Below are 17,040 nucleotides of genomic sequence, written 5' to 3' on the forward strand. Positions count from 1 at the left end.
TTAATGTTTTACTGGTCTCTGCCATACATGTGATTTGCCGTCTGCAGCATCTACTATGTTAAGCTACTGCATCAACAGATCAGAGATCCATTTCTCTTAATTGTTAAATATGATTCAAATTACTTCTGTTCCTTTTAAAAATATAGCAATACCTTTGATGCTTCTGCAGTTTGGCATTTTAAAAAAAATTACAGTACTTTAGCTTTCACCCAGGTTCTAGAGATACTAGGGAAAGCAGAACTATTAATTTTGGTTTTTACTATTTGTTTTTTATTTGGCAATGCAGGTGGAAAAATAAGAAGGGGATTGACCAGAACTTGACTGCAGGCCCTGCCTGGCAAAAAACAATGGTAGAAGCAGAAGTTTTCTTTGCAAACACAGTTTTATAAAGGTCCAAAAATAAGTACATTAAGCAGAAGTTGAAAATACCTGTTCATAAACAAAGATCAAGCACTGATCTTAAGTCTTAATTTTTTGCTTTCTTCATTTGGGCTAAGCCTTCCTTTCCTATCTGAAAAAGGGGAGGACCAATGGAAGAGGAACAGTTCAGAAAGCTATGGGAGTCCAGTGGTACTGCATAGCTTGAAGTCCCTACGCCAAAGGCTTTGAATACAATAAAAAATAATGGTGACATATCTTGGGGGGTCTTCTGTTAGGCAGAACCACTGGCCACTCTCCTCTGAAGTGCAGAACTAAAGGAGGAAGAAGAATGGACCAGCACTAGTTCCTTCCTCTGCCAAGCCTGCAGAGGTTTTCATTTCCATGGATAATCATTGAAAAAAGCCTGGCTACTCAGGTTGGCTGTCAAGGGAGGCTTCATTCACAATTTCATCATTGATTTTGGGAGAGATCTTTCCCTCAAAAGTATTTTTGTAAAAGTGGTAGGGATACAAAAACTGGAAACGAAAAATAATCCTCTATCTGTTTGCTTTTTCAGTGTGTCAAGACTTATTTTTGTGCGACACCTAGGAGGTGTTCTAGCAGTGGCAAACATAAGGGGTGGTGGTGAATATGGAGAGACCTGGCACAAAGGTAAATCAGTCCAAGTAGAGGAACAAACCTGCAAGTTTAGCAATGAAAATTACATTTTATTTTCACTCCCTCTTCCCTACTCATTTCTTCTTTTGCATTTTACTTATTCTGTAGAAAAGTAATTTTTTTCTTACTCATATATTGGATCTGTACATTGTCCAGTGTTATCTGATGGTTTTCATTAGATTGTTTCAGTTTTTGCAACCTATAAAAATAGTTTTGCACAAACACAGTATTTTCCAAGAGAATTATTATGGGCTTTTAAAGCAAGGTCAAGTTCCCGAGACTTCAGATTTGAAAATGCAGCTATTAATCTCGAACTGATCTTCCAAAAAATGTTTGTCTGTATTGCAGGAGACCTTGCTTGCTTTTACATACCTTTTTCAGTATTGACAGGTGCACATGGCCCCACAATTCTAGATCCCCAAGACAACAGCACTATGTAGACACTCTTGGTGTCACACAGAAAACCTCAAAACATTTGCAGAACCTTAGAGAAGGTGTGTACTTTTGTGTTCAGAATGTAACTTTTCCAGATTGTTTTTGCACAATTTATGAATAAACCCTTTTTTATTTTTAGTGAATGCGATTGGAAAAATTTCTTCACCAAAAGGGTTGTCAAGCATTGGAACAGGCTGTTCAAGGGAGGTGGTTGAGTCACCATCCCTGGAGGCAGATGTGGTGCTTAGGGACATGGTTTAGTGGTGGACTTGACCGTACTATGTTAATGGTTGGACTTGATGATCTTAAAGGTCTGTTCCAGCCTAAATGGTTCTGTGATTCTGTGGTTGAAGTTCATATGAAAACAATCTGCTCCACAAGTGCTGTTTGTTGATGGCATAACATCATCTGGTCCACACTCTCTTAGGGGGTCCAGCTTCTTGTATGCTGGCATTTGACCGGTTTTTTTAAGCTGAGTTTTGTGCTGCAGGGAAACCAAGTCATTCACTACAAAACCCTGTCAGTCTCTTCCCCTTTTCTGAATACCTTTGATATGTTTCTCTCAATGTTTTTCCCATCCAATATTTGTCTTAATCCTTTGATTGTCTTTGTCCACTTGCCTTATTGTTGACAATTTTCTGCATCCCTTCACCAGAGGAAAAAGCTGGAAAAAGTCCTACTTATCTCTGTAACATACCCATCATTATTTAATGGTGACATCATATTCATATCCCAAGAATATGGTGGATAAGTTGCTGGAGATGGTGTCAGCAAGGCAAATGCACCAAAACAGTGGTGTTTGTGGTGCAGCAGTTTGCCATGGGAGTAATCCATAATACAAACAAAACGGTATTCCCAGATCGTTAAATTTTGGTTTTACTGTTTAATCTGCAGTAACTTTTTGTCTGGGTCATTTCCTCACAATTGAGTTAAATTTATAATAGTTTTATAAATAGAATATATATATGCTTGCAGAGACAGGCTGTTATTGCTACAGATGAAGTATACTTACGTTAAGTTTAATTTGCTTATTGGTTTGTAGTAGTTTTTAATAAAATTTGTCTTAATATAATAATGCTTCTGTGGTCCACCTATTTCCTGCTTAATTTTGACCCAGGTCTTTTGTTGCAGTATAATAATAATATATGTATCTGTTCTTTGTTAATTCCAGAAGCAATTACAGAAGTCTGTTTACTTAGTTTTCATGGTATAGATAGGATTTTGACCTTACCTCAGACCAGAATGTTAAGCAAAGAGTAAGATTTATTTCTCCTTTATTACCACACATTTGAAGGCTTTTTCATTGTCCCAGTATGTCTCTCTTCAGTGGTCTTGTTAATATGAGAATGGTGTGTATTTGTTAAAAAATAAAAAAATAAAAAATGTACTGGTCCCAGTTCTACAAGATCTGTATGACTAAATGTCAGAATTATCTTACCAAACTATTGCAACATAGAAATTAATCATCCAGTGTAAACTGGGTGTCTAGGATCACTGGATGGACAATGAAGATAAAGAGACACCTCCAGGTTATAGCTCATCTCACTTATTTTAGGGTAGAATTAATTGTCCTGGGGGTTCCTGGACAATAGTGGAAACGGCAATTCACTTACAATAAACACCCAGCTTTTAAACAAAGTAGAAGGAACTGCAGTTCCACTTCTGCATGCACTGAGCCCCTCTTACCTGGCTGGGCCACAGACTTCGCTACAGGAATATGAGGATTTTCTTCCTACTTCCTATTTCTTACTAGCATTTAATTGCCTGAGAAAGAACATACCAGGTCTTAAGGTAGAATAACCTTCAAGGAGAAGCCAGTTTTAGTCTCTTGCCAAACAAGCATCTAAAATGGGATGATTATGAGATTTGGTCAGCTGTAAATTCCCTAGGCTGATAATCTTCTGCTCAAATAGTTGAGAGATTGTAGGGAAAACTATTCTTTTCCTTCCCTATCCCACCCTGCAGATTTTTTGTTTTGAGAACTGGAAGTCTTACCAACGATGTCATCTGAACCTACATTTTCAGTCATGATTTAGTCCTCATATATCTGATCACATTTGGAATTTTGTTCAGCAGGATGGCAGAATATTAAGCATTTCCATACTGATAGTTAATTAATAAAATTTCAAACCAAGATGTAACTCTGAAGTCCCTTGTTGTCTGTAGGTATATATCATCTGATTTGAAAACGAATAATAGAAAAAAAAGTAAATTACCAGCCACATATTCTGTGTCCAGGAAATTAGAAGTACTTATTTTATATAGCTTATTTTATAAGCTGAAGCTTTATTGCCTTAAGAAACTGTCACTGAGTTTAATGCTGATAAAGTCCCATTAGATCAAACCTCAAGTGGATTGTATGTGGTCATTTTGTATGTATTTTGCAATGCAAAGCTTTTAGCTTTAATTTTACTGGTTAGAAACATTACCTGGCACTCACTCCATGGTATAGGTATGTATTATTCAGAGTTTCTGAAAGCATTAGTTATTGACAGAACCATCTTACACCGTCTCTGTGTTGAAAGAATCTTTCATTTTTGCTGTCTTTCTGGCTGCATCAATTATTAAAATGTTCATGAAACTGGAATTGTTCCCAGGTATTTTTGCAGACATGTTTTTCTGAAGAGATGGTATCAAATGGATTTTATGACATCAATTGATTTTTTTTTATTTGTGTGCTAGGTGGTATCTTGGCCAACAAACAAAACTGCTTTGATGACTTTCAGTGTGCTGCCAAATACCTCATCAAGGAAGGCTACACATCTCCAAAGAAGCTGACTATTAATGGAGGCTCAAATGGGGGCCTTTTAGTTGGTAAGAACTGCTCATATATTTCCTGGGTTTGGTTCTGAGTTTATCAAACTAACCAGACAAAAATTTCTGAGACCCTTTTCAAAAGCTGCCAGCATGTCAATGCATTAATATATACCAGATGTTAAAATATATACAATGCTATTTTGTATGCTGTTTGCATAGGACATTGGGATTCTGCAGGCTCTAGCAAAAGCTGACTGTTAAAAGCCATAATTATAATTACTGTCTTATGTGGTAGAGCTAACCCTGTAGTAGAAACACACAGTAAGAATGCTTTAAAAAAAAATTGGGGTTTTTATTTTTCTTTAGGGCTAACCGTTACAAAATAATTACTGAAGAAACAGAAATTATCAGGAAACTTGATGTGGTCTAAAGTGTAAGCTAGAATCCCGTGTCGTGCAATCCTTCATCAGAGTTTCTCGTTCACTCTTTCTGTAGTCATGCATTGTTGTTCTTGGAGAGAAAATGAAAACTTGACAGTTTTGAGTTTAAAGCCTCTGTTCAGGGACATGTAATTTTCAGGGACTCTACTTTCACTGTTAAGTTAAATATTTAGTTAAAACTTGACCACAAATAACATCATCAATGTCTTCGGTGAGAAACATAAAATACAAGTACAGCTACTTGAAAAAGTCATGAGCTTTTGAGAGACTGTGTAAATGTAGCACTTTGTTACAAATGCATCTTGTTCACACATATGTACGATTCACTGTTTTGTGTGTTCTTAAATTCAAGGAAATTAACAGCCTCCTCTTAAACAGGAAAATTTGTCACAAAATTGTCTCATAGTCTAAGCAGTATTTAAAAAGCTACAAAATTTATTTCTGATTGAATCCATGTATCTGAAAGCAGTAGAAGAAAAAGTGATTTTGTTTAATTTTGACAGGAGAAGCAAACAGAAATGAATAATACCGGGGTTTGTTTGTATGTTTTTTTAAACAGCATGAAAGGCATGCGACAGTATGATCCAATTGAGCTAGTCATGTGAGAAGAAAAAATAAGTATTTCAAGTTCATAAATCACTGATTTATAGAAAATGAGCAGATTTATTAGGCCCACCACTCTTTGCTTGTTCTTCTTTTTATACTCCTCCCTATTTGTCTGCTGCTGAATACTGGCTCTATTGGTTTTATTTTATTTTCCAGTGAACTAGCAGCCAGCACAGGAAAAAGGATTTGAGGTTATGCAGATCTTGGCTATTCATACATTCTTAGTTTTAAAGAGAAATAACAAATACATGTAAGGTTGTGATTTTGCTTTCTGCTTATATGCTTCTCTGTTACAGGTGACAGGAGTTATTTGTGCGTTGTAAATAAGAGCATCAATAGAAATGGATGAATATGGTAAAGGATTAAAGGGTTTGCACACTGTTGGGAGTGCAAGCATTGCACAAGTAAATTTTATGTGAGCATAAATACATATTTGGAAATGCAGTTAACTTTCAACATGTTATATAGCTTCTGAAAATACTATTTTATGGTTACATGGACTTCAGTTTCAGTCAGGATGAGATTCATCCTACCCAACATAATAACCTGTGTTTATGGCTGAATAAGTCAGCCGCGCTCTTTGTTTAGGTAAGGGAAAGAGAATGACATCTGCAGACTGTATATCACTCCAGTAGGAGGCAAGTTTTGGGAATATAGACCTCCCTGCTCTGGAAAATCTGTTGTTAGAAAGCTTCCTTTGCACTTGCAGATGAATTACAATCCAGCTGGATTTCCATACTCTTGGTGAGCCAGATAGGGATTTTTCTTGACTGGGTAGAATTAGGTGAATTTAGGAAATTCTTGTAAGTGCCTTTGCATCAAAGCAGAACTAAATTTTGCAACAGTTGTTCATGCAACACTAGAGAGCATAACTTGCACTTTAGGTGCAAGGAGGACCCACTGCCAGATTTTCTCACTTCTCATTTATTGAAGAAAAACCTGACAACGCAGAGTATTGTCACACTTGCAAAATACTGTTTCCTTTTAGTCAGACTAACAGGAGGTGTCTCTGAGGAGTGCAGAGCCCTGAGCTCTTGCCTCATTCAACTGCAACACAAGACTTCCTTGTCCTGCAGTGTGATCCCCAAGCTGAGCAGAGCAGCACAGCTGTGAGCTGAAAACCTCCTTCATGAAACGCAGTGTTTGACCTCTCGTGTTTGCTTAGACCAACAGTTCTGAGGTTTTGAAATCTTGCTTCTGTACTGAATTTTAAAGCTCAACTATGTGCAGAGGAGTAAAATTAATGAATAAATTGTTGTTCCAGGTTAGTTTATTAATGCGTATAATTAAATATTATGGCTAATTAAAGGGGTGCAGTGGGAATGGGTAAGTGTCTCCATAAGTGATTTCTTACTGAAATAACTATTTAGGGAACTAGGAGCAGCAATTTTTCATAAAACCCTGAGCAACACACAGTGTTTCAAGAGACACTCTGCAATAGAGTACTAAAATTAAATGTTATGATAGCTGGTTTAGCTTTTCTTCCTACTGGAATATAATTTATGTTCATAAAAGCAAATAACACGAAGGGGAGGGTTCTGATTGAAAGCTTTAGTTAAAAGATAATGAGCTTTGACATGGCAGCTATTGAAGGCACTACATATACCTTATGAAAGTGGCTTAGAAAGGACCCAGGAAGGGTTAGCATAGTCACCTATCAGAGATGACTAGAAGTAAAATCGCATCCTTCAGAATATAGAAATGGCATTCAAATGGAGAAAAGAGGGTGGAGCATAATTTCTTGATGGGGACTGACCAACCACGGGATACTGGTGACAAATTGCTTCCAGTATAAAGATTAGCAATGCAAGTTTTCTATGTACATCAGAAGCAGGAAGCTGGCCAGAGGGTCTGTGGGACTTAGAGGTTAGTGAGGTGTAAAAGGAGCACTGAAGAAAGGTAATGGCAGAGCAGAACAACATAAATGGTCTATTTCTGTTGATGTTCCCTCCTGAGGAGCGTGGGGAGTTCTCTCTTCATGGGGAATACTCTGAGGACCTGACTCAAGCTGAAGCATCAGCAGAAAAGGTTTTGGGAATAAATCGATCAAATAAAAAGGAGTGTGTTGCCAGGACCAGATGGTGCACATGCAAGATCCTAAGTGGACTCCAGTATGAAACTGCAGGCTACTAAGCCTGAATAGCTGAGGAACAGAAGGGGGCAAATGTAATGCCAATTTTTGAATGGTTCATGGTGATCCACAAATTGCAGATGAGTACATCTGATTTCTCTAATAGGCAAAATAATAGCTTACATACAAGGAAAAATTTTGCAGGCTGAAGTTATATCTTGAAAATCTATTAGAGCTATTTGAAGGAGTCAGGCAGCGTACGGTGCTTGTAACAGTGGTCTAGGTAAGGAGTTATTCTTGGATTTTCAAAAGCTTTTGACAAAGTCTCTTGCATAAGGCTATGTGGAAAAGTTTTTGCTGAGCTGGAAGCAAGTTTATGTCATAGCAATGTCCTGGTTAGCAGGAGGCGGAGAATGGGAATAAACGATCCATTTTCACAGTGGACAAAAATAAGGAGATACAAGAATTTGGGAAAGAGTTTACCTATGTGTGAATGCATAGTGATTAGCTCTGAATTCAGAAAGGTATTATAGGATCCATTGTAATAGTTATGTAAAAATCTCAGTGCTCATATTTCTTAAAATTAAAAAAAAAGCAGGGGAATTAGTAAAATCAGCAGGTAATAGATATAAATCAAGCAACAGAAATTGTAATTGAAGAACTTCTTGCTACAGGATATGATGAACACTAGGTGAATACATATTAAGAAAGGAAGTAGATGTTCTTACAGAGGATATGTGTTTTGATGGCTCTTTTTAACAAGATGGTTGGAGATAACTCCAGCTCGGGGAAAACCTAAACAGCTAGTTCAAAAGCTGATAATGTACAGGAAGTACCTCCTAGTATTTGCTTAACACCTTTTCCCAGAGCACCTGCCAGTTGGCACTCTTATAAACTGAACACTAAGCTAGATGGGCCTGCTGCAGTTATTTTTAAAATATATGAGGCAAGCATTATTCTTAAAGAAATTATCCCTTCCAGTGGTAGGAAGATGGAAATCATAAAAGAAGAAAATACAATAGTAATTTGCTTTATGAAGATGAGGTTATTCCTCTGATTTTGTAGTAATCTGCTTTTATCAAAACTCTTTTCATAGGGATTTGCATAGTAATTATGGAAGAGAACTTTCATTAATAAATGGAGTGCTTTTGCTCCTTAGTGCTCTCTTCCTGGTTGATACTAATTCTAAAAGTCTAGACAGTGAATGGTTTAGAAATGTCAATTCAGTAATACTAAAGCTCACATATTTTAAAAGTGCATTTCTCCGTGAAACCCAGTTTGCTAGTTTGGAAGGCAGTTTTCAAAGAACAGCATGTTTGGTGTGTGAGGAACAGGGAAATAGCTCTTAAGCTCTTTTGAACATACCATCTTTGGGAATTACAATTTTTCCGTTTGTGTATTTGCTTTCAGTTTTACTTAAAAGTCTATTTGGCTTTCTTTCCACTGGCAATCTTCTTCCAGTGCAGCTGGGTTTATATCCAGTGTTTTATACTGAAGGTTTTTGGCTCCAAGTATTATATGGTGATCTATGTTTCTTCTCACATTGGTTTAACTGAACAGTTTAACTTTTTTTTTCTTCTCTTTTTTTTTTTTTTTTTTTTCCAAAGAAACTTTGTGTTTATAAAAGACAGCTTTTTGGAAGTTGGTCTTTTGTGAACTAGCATTGGACCTTTCACTGCTGAGCTTAATTGTTTAAGATATGAATACTAATAGAGCTGTTTTCCTGTCAAAGCTGCCTGTGCTAATCAGCGCCCCGACCTATTTGGGTGTGCTATTGCCCAAGTGGGAGTGATGGACATGCTCAAGTTCCACAAGTACACCATTGGCCATGCTTGGACCACTGACTACGGTTGCTCCGACTGTAAAGAGCAGTTTGAATGGCTATGCAAGTAAGTGCCTTTAAATACTTCTGTGGTTGTTAAAATGTGTAGTCTGCTCAACAGTTTCAGGTTGTTATGATCAATTATCTAGTCTAAGAATTATGCCATCCTTTCCCACACTGGATTTGGGGAGTTGAGCATTTCCTTACAACTCAGTTTTGTGTGAAAGACTATCTTCAAAGCCCTGTTGAGACAAATAGTCGTCTTTTCAAAGACCTTGTTCTACTAGCAGCTTTAATAACTCATAAGGTTTTCTTCCTGAATAATGACTCCTTTAAGCTGTCACAACAGAATGTTCTGAAGTGAACCACTACATAAATTGTGTATTTATGATGAGGGAGAGACAGTCACCTTTGTGAATTATGTTATACAACGTGGATGGGATTTATTTGTAGGAATTGAATGGTAGTAGACCATAACAGGATATTAATTTATTTATTAACTCCTTTCTGAGAGGTCTGGAAAGATTATTTTGAAAAAAGAGAGAGAGAGACAAGAGAGACAGCTGTGTATGAACAGAAATGCTCTGCACACTGGATATAGCTAATAATGAGTGTGTTTGAATAAGTGCCATCATTTAAAAATACTTTTCTGGAACTTTGTCTTCTGTTACTGCATTTGTATTCCTTTAATAATGAAGATTGACATTCCAGGAGAATGCTTCAGACACACTTAATTTGGCTGGTCTGAAATTTAATAGAGTGTTTAGATATTAAAAAGTACCTGTGCTACAAGTACACTGAACTCCAACTTGATCTAAAGCATTTATTTTTAAAAAAAATTATCATCAGTGTCAGGTCCCAGTACTAGATGATCAGTTGGGCCCATTGTAATTAGATTGTTTCAGAACCTCCAGCTGTCCTTCAGTGGCAAACGTTATTGTAAATATAGTGCACAAAACAATTAACAAATTTCATAATTCATATTTTATCAATAGATAACAGATAAAAGATTAACTGTTATAAAAATGATCCAAATAATCTTCATGACTTTGGGCACTGAAACTCGCCTGCACATCTGTGAATTCAGATATTCTGAAGAGGTAAAGTAGAAGCAAAGTTTTAAATTCATACCATGATTAGGAGAAATGCATTCATAGGAAGGAGTCACTCCATACCTACTTACACACATACTTACATAATTTTAGAAACATCTTATATGGCAATACCTAAAATATTTCTTTGCTTCTTTTTCAGCAGCTGGCAATTGCTTATCAGATATAGGAAGATATATATGTAATGTTGCTTAGATGCTGCCGTTACAGATACCCCAAAAATACATAAGGCAAATAGAGTGGCATGCAGTGACTATCATTTAACTTCTTCCCAAAAATGTAATCATCTGCAAATTCACTTACATTGTTCCTTAGATTAAAATGAGGAAGCCAGGAATCCGTGAGGTTAGACATTCAAATATTGTCACATGTTCTTAAAAATAATTTGGACTTAACTTGCTGGGTACTCCTCTGAGCAGGAAGTTCATTCAAAAATAAAGGAAAATTTCCTTCTGTATTTCCTGTCAGGAAATAGGGGAAAAAATAATATCCTACTCTTGATTCGAAGAATGTAACATTCTTCCTAGGTGTAGTTTTGTCTAAACAAAGTATGAAATGTTTAGATGGAATTCTTTCTGATTTACTATTATGTTTAATTTCTGATGCTAGAGAGTACTTTGTGTTGAGGTACGTAGATACACCTTTTATGTTATGTTACAGTGGCTAAGATGTAAATGTTCCTGCAAAGAAAACAAATTTTGAAAGTTAGATTATTCATTGCTCAAAAATAGGAATCAAGGTCATCTATTGAAAGTGGGAAAGCTTACACTTCTCCTTTCAGTTTCCTGCATGGTGTTCCTTCAGAGTACATGTGTGTTCAAAGGCAGCCTGAATATTGGAGGGAGCAAATTTAATAACTCTGCAGCCCTTGTGGCTTACCATCAGAGACTGTTTCCAAATTTGCACAGGAAGAAGCCATCCGCCTGCAGACCTGGACTACATATGTATGCTGGGAAAAAGTCTGGATGTCCCTGTTTCCCAGCAGGATGGATCCTGCTATGGACCTGATAGCTTTTGCTGCAGCTTCCCTGTTGCCTATTCCTGTTATTTTTGGCATTTCTGTGAGATGTATGCATATGCCTCTCTGAAATTAAAGGAATTTACTCGCTTCATATTTGAGAGCCAGAGATCTGTGGCCACTACCACGAATCAGTTGCCAGTAGTGCAATTCTGATTTAGGCAACTGAGAACTGTAGTATTCTGAGTGCTATTAAATGCCACTGTGACCATTTCAGTAGGAGAGGACCTTCTTGCCGGGCATTAAGGAAAAAATATGTAAACATTTGTGTGCTCTTCTCAGGTACTCTCCACTTCACAATGTCAAACTACCAGAAGAAGATGGCATCCAGTATCCCTCTACGCTGCTTCTCACAGCAGACCACGATGATCGTGTGGTCCCTCTACATTCACTGAAGTTTATCGCTACTCTGCAGTATGTTGTGGGCCGAAGCCGTAAACAAACCAATCCACTCCTCATCCATGTTGACACCAAGGCTGGGCATGGAGCAGGAAAGCCAACTGCTAAAGTTATAGAAGAAGTGTCAGATATGTTTGCTTTTATAGCACGATGCCTAAATCTTGATTGGATTGAATAGGCAAAATGCTTATTGTTGTCTCCTTTAGAAAACAAGGGCTTTGACACCATTTAAGACCAACCAGACTACTACTTGGTGTAGTACTTACATTTAAAAACTGCAGTTTAATATTTTATTGATCCGGCCTGCTATGGAGTTTTGATCTTCTGTGCTTCCCTCTTTTTGGCATTTCTTTGAATTTCTTTTCTAATGCGTTCCAAAGGGCATTTTAAAAAGCATGTTCCAATAAATAGCTAAGCTACTGTTGGTGCTGATGTGAACGTTTAGATTCCAGAGTTAGTGCTAGTTGAGGTTATTTCCTGTAAACAATTTTAATGTATTTTGCACCTATAAACATATCCAGATCATCTGTAATTAAATGTAAGTACTGTCCACATACAAGAACTCTGAGCATACTTTATTTACACAGGAACTCATTTAAGAATGTAAATTGAAGGTGTTCAGTGCTAACCATGAAATACTGAAGAAACAGTAATCTGGGTAATTAAGTCAAATATTATTTAAAAGCTTGTATTACATACTGTTCATGGGTGTGTTACAGTCTATAATAATGATGTTGCTAAATTGTTTTTTCTTTCCAAAGAGACTTCAAAATATCACCAGTTTTCTCTTCTGCCATTTATTTCTACATGAAAGAGAAAATGGAAGAATTCTTAGATTCTCACTGTAATCTCAGTCAAGCTATGAAGATACTCTTCAACAACCTGCCTGCTGTTAGCTCTTCAATATTTCTGAAGAGTAGACCAGACATTGACTTAAAAAAAGAAGGGGAAAAAAAAAAAAAAGAAAAACAACAAAAAGACCCAGTCCAAAACCACAGCTTTGTCCAGATTGTTCAAGTTCAGTTTTTCCTGATGCCTTTGACAGCATGTTCTCTAACAAGCCAAAGTCTGAACATAAGTATGTAACCTAGTTCTGGTTGCAGAACAGGAGCTCATAGTCAGACTCCCTAATGACTTGACACAGGCACAGTATTTTAACTGCCATTTCATATCTTTCCCATCTAGGTTACAAAGTGAATGTGAGTATTTGCCTACTAGCTGTCTGAACTCTGATGCACTGCAGCAATTACAGTTTGATTTTGCAGAGCAAAGAAGTATTTTATCAATTATTATTAATCTTTGTTCCCCTCCAGAAAACCCTGCTGCTCTCAGTTTTGGATAAGCTGATAGATTCTTCCAGAATCATGCTTGTCATTATATTCATGCTTATACCCTAAAGCCTGTATTTTAACTCTGGGCTCAAGGGTTTCATTTCTAAGTAGCGTCTCAGCACAGGAAAAGGAGGGAGTGGTGTTTAAAAGAAGAGTAGGCTGCTGTAAACAGCAGCAAAATTAAAAATAAATTTGTACCAGATTCACTCCTGTGTTTCTCTCATGCTCTGGGGTTTCTGCTTATTCCCTCAGCAATCCAGGAAAGATCATCCCTCCCAGGCCCTTACTGTGTGCAATTTGATTTTAGGAGTTGAAAAAGAAAAGAGAGGGGGAAGGTTTCTGCTTTCCTATGAAATACCACACCTAAAACCTGTATGTGATCTAGGATTTATTTGTGGTCCATGGGCATTACAGTTTTACCAGGTACTTTATGGACTGATGCATTCTAATCACAGCATTGAATTAAACAATCAAAATGGGGAGTTGAGGGAGAGTTGGGGTTTTTTCCCTCCAGGCTATGAAAACAGGATTCAGGTTCAGCATCCCCATTTTCCTAGAGGAATATGAACTGCCTTCTGTGATCATTTGGGAATTTTCAACAGAGTCCCTGCATGGCAGAAACAAAGCACATAAAACCGTGCCACCTCCACTTGCAACACCTCACAGCTGCGGCATCTGGGCTTTTCTTGAATGTTACAGTTCCCATCGTGAGGGCAGAGCTTTACCTCTGAGATGAGAGCTTTGTAGGATAAGGTGTGTGGAAAATAATGGTCGTCAGGTGTTCATGAAATATTGCTGCACTGTGTTGGTGCATTGAATTGCAAAGGCTTGGGCACAGACACCTCAATCATCTCTCCAGGTCTTTGTTCCTAAAAATGCTTAGCCGCCTTCTCCAGCTGCTCAAACACAAAACTTCTGGCACAGGTTAAAAATCATTCCTTTTCCTCCTGAAGCTGGGTTACCTGAATGGTTCAATACTGAGGCAGGTGACCCGTAATGTGGGGAGTTTGGAAACAAACATTTCTCTTTGAGTGGCAATCAACAGTATTCAAGGGGGAGCTAGCTTGCTGGAGATGCTGCTCACAAAATAAGAAGTGTTAAAGAGTATCCTTTGCAGAATGCTGGTATCTTTATTGGGAAAGCATTTTCTGTATGTAACGGAGTCTTAATGTTGACTTTTTAATTGATCTTAATCAGGTATGCCAAGTCTATGATTCAGGTGCCAAAAAAGTGATGTTGCAAAGCAGTCCTACTAGCTGAATTGCTTCTTTCGGTGCAGAAGGGGACATGCTCCAACTGGAATCTGTAATTAACTCTGCACAAGTAATGCTTTTGTATTGTAATGGGCTGCCCAGAGAGGCTATGGAGTCTCCTTCTCTGGACGCATTCAGAACCCACCTGGATGCAAATCTGTGCAACATCCTCTAGGTAAAGGTAAACCCACTTTAGCAGAGGGTCAGACTAGATGTTCTCCAGAGGTCCCTTCCAACCCTGACCAGGGTGATTAAATAGACCTGGAGCCAAACCATTTCTGCTGTATAAAACATAATGAAATCTCTGTTAGTCTGGTTTCAAGGTTAACTTCTTTTCTCTGCAGTGGAAACACTATTTTATGAAGAGGCTCTGTATCCTTTTATTTCCAGTACATGAAGCAAAATTCACTAGCTGGGCAAGGTAACCTCCTCACAACTATCTGCTTTTTCAAAATCATGTTTCTTAGAAAAATAGATACCAATGTTTTGTGCCAAGATCAAAACCAGAAAAATCTTTATCATAAAGTCCTGTAAGAGGCTTATGTTGCATGAAACAAAATCTGTTTTTAAGTGGAAATAAATGAACTTTTTACATATTGCTGCTTCTGATACTCTTCACACATAATGTAAAGATACCGTAGTTGCCTTTGCTCCCATGAAAACACATTTGCATCAGAATTTATTTATGTGAAAAAGGTGAGAAGTATTTTTAAAAGCGGAAGAGTCTTCAAGCTCTGTAGAAAGATATTTGAATTCCTTTGCATTGGAGTTAATTTACATTTTGGTAGCTAAAAAAAAAAAAAAAAAAGATAATGACTTCACATAGGTGCTGCACCCTCCCCAGCAATATAATCACCAAGACCTAAGGGTGAAGGGAGGGCAGCTGGTATGTAAGCGTAAAGGATGCTCAAGACAGAGTTGGGAGACACCTGTTCCTGGCACCTAGGACTTCTCCTGTTTGGCCAGGATTTTCTTGACTTCACTGTACTTTGCCATCTGTCTGTAGGAAGGTAGAAACATGAGCATCAGTACTTTTGGATTTGATATGGCAGCAACAGTTCTCAAATATCTAAGTTGTCAGGTCATTTGTTTATTTTTAGCCTGAGGTAGCCCCTCAGGATTGCCTGCTTATAGAGTCAGGATCTGCTTATAGACTCTTCCTGACAGCCTCTCCTGTGAAAGGGGTTTTCCAAGCCAAATAGGATTTAGGGGATGAGGCTGAGGGAGGGACTTGGGAGCCAAACTAATGAGCAACAACCCAATTTTCTGCCAAGTTCTTCTGCTTTGAAAATCTTCAGTGGACAGCTTTTGTGCAATTGCCTCTTTGTGCAGACCTCTCGGGGTTCGAATAGTCCATGCTGTTTGAACAGCCAGGTTTGGCAACTTCATTTCTCCAAATGTTCTTTTAATTACTTCTGCCTTACTATATTGTATGCCAGGAAAAGAAAAAGCATTCCTCTGGCTTTATTTTCCCCTTGCCCTTGCAGGAGGGGGAGGTGGACTAGCCTTCCAATTCTCATGTCTCTGAGGATAACCAAGGTGTGTCCTCAAGATAACATTATTCCTGAATAGCAATTTCTGAATAAGCTCATGTCTTCAGTTTATTTATGGCAGAGGTGACTGAGTCCCTCAGTGGAAGTTACTGGCATCGGCAGAAATAAACTGAAGTTCTGGACTAGGAGGACTGTGATTTGGCCATTTCTTCTAATTTTCCATAAGAAGATTAACTGAAAATTCAACATTTAAAACGAAAGTTGAGCAACAACATGTCAGTGAAAATCTCTGTTCTGCAGACGTCACTCTGCTTTGCTAGCAGGAGTAACAGAGGCAAGGAACAAACTTGGTGCTCATGCCCTAACACATAGCAGGGCAAGGTAAATGTCGGAAGTCTGAATGGCAAGAGTCAGTTTGTGGTGATTTTCACTAAATGTTTCCAGCTTCCGCAGCAGATGCTGCATGAGAGCTGGAGTCAGTGGATGGATGGTGTCTCTGCAAATGCGACATTTCTAGCCTGCCACATGCTGCTCAGACTACAGTTTGTACATCAGGCTTTCTGTGTGCAAAAAGGAAGGAGGCATTATTCTTGAACCCCTTAAAGGGGGGGTGGGTGGGCATACTATTTTGAATAACATGCATATTAAGTAGGTATCTGATAGTGCTAACTGAAACATTAAATTAGATATTTGTCTGTAACCTGTAACAGGGCAATATTAGGCCCAAAATATTACCTATCATTTTCATCTTGGCATCACTGTCAAAATACTGGGGAAATAAGCGGAAGAAAAGCAATAGAAAGGGCATAATGTTTTAGTATTCATATTGACTTGACCCTTTCAGTTCTTCAGGAGACTGGATGAGCATTCACTGTGTGAGTTCCAAAATAAGCGTTCCCCCAGACATGGAGTAGGGTGGAATTTCCTGCTTTTAGGAAACAAGGTTGTAGTACAAATGTAAGATTGCACACATGTAGTACGAATGTAAGAAGCTACAGACCAGCTGTAGGTTGAGCTGCATGAAATGCTTAATTCAGCAGGGGCACCTGAACTCATAGGTGGTGATTCCATTTAGTTCTTAGCATCGTTTTCATGCTGCTTTTCTTTCCCTGTGAAGAGTTGCACTTAACCTCTGACATCTCCTCAGTAGAAGAACAGATGAGCATTGAGATATATTGCATTTCAGTGATGCCATCAAGTATCTTCTCCTGTGGAACTTTGAAAGTGTCAGAAGACAAGAGCAACAGTGAAAAAAATAATGTTTG

General features: G+C 37.9%; 1 protein-coding gene across 1 annotated transcript in view; it reads left to right on the forward strand.

The window, feature by feature from the left end:
• PREP (prolyl endopeptidase) overlaps nucleotides 1–14,878 on the forward strand; it is a 113,887-nt gene extending 99,009 nt beyond the window's left edge. The window contains exons 12-15 of the mRNA XM_080389847.1: nucleotides 938–1,032; nucleotides 4,156–4,287; nucleotides 9,080–9,236; nucleotides 11,582–14,878. Coding sequence (XP_080245973.1) covers nucleotides 938–1,032; nucleotides 4,156–4,287; nucleotides 9,080–9,236; nucleotides 11,582–11,876 — 679 coding nt within the window. The 3' untranslated portion in view covers nucleotides 11,877–14,878. The remainder of the gene's footprint in view (nucleotides 1–937; nucleotides 1,033–4,155; nucleotides 4,288–9,079; nucleotides 9,237–11,581) is intronic.
• Nucleotides 14,879–17,040: the final 2,162 nt, after the last annotated feature.

The sequence above is a fragment of the Falco punctatus genome (genome assembly GCF_963210335.1).
Source record: "Falco punctatus genome assembly, chromosome: 5".
In the NCBI taxonomy this organism is placed as follows: domain Eukaryota; kingdom Metazoa; phylum Chordata; class Aves; order Falconiformes; family Falconidae; genus Falco; species Falco punctatus.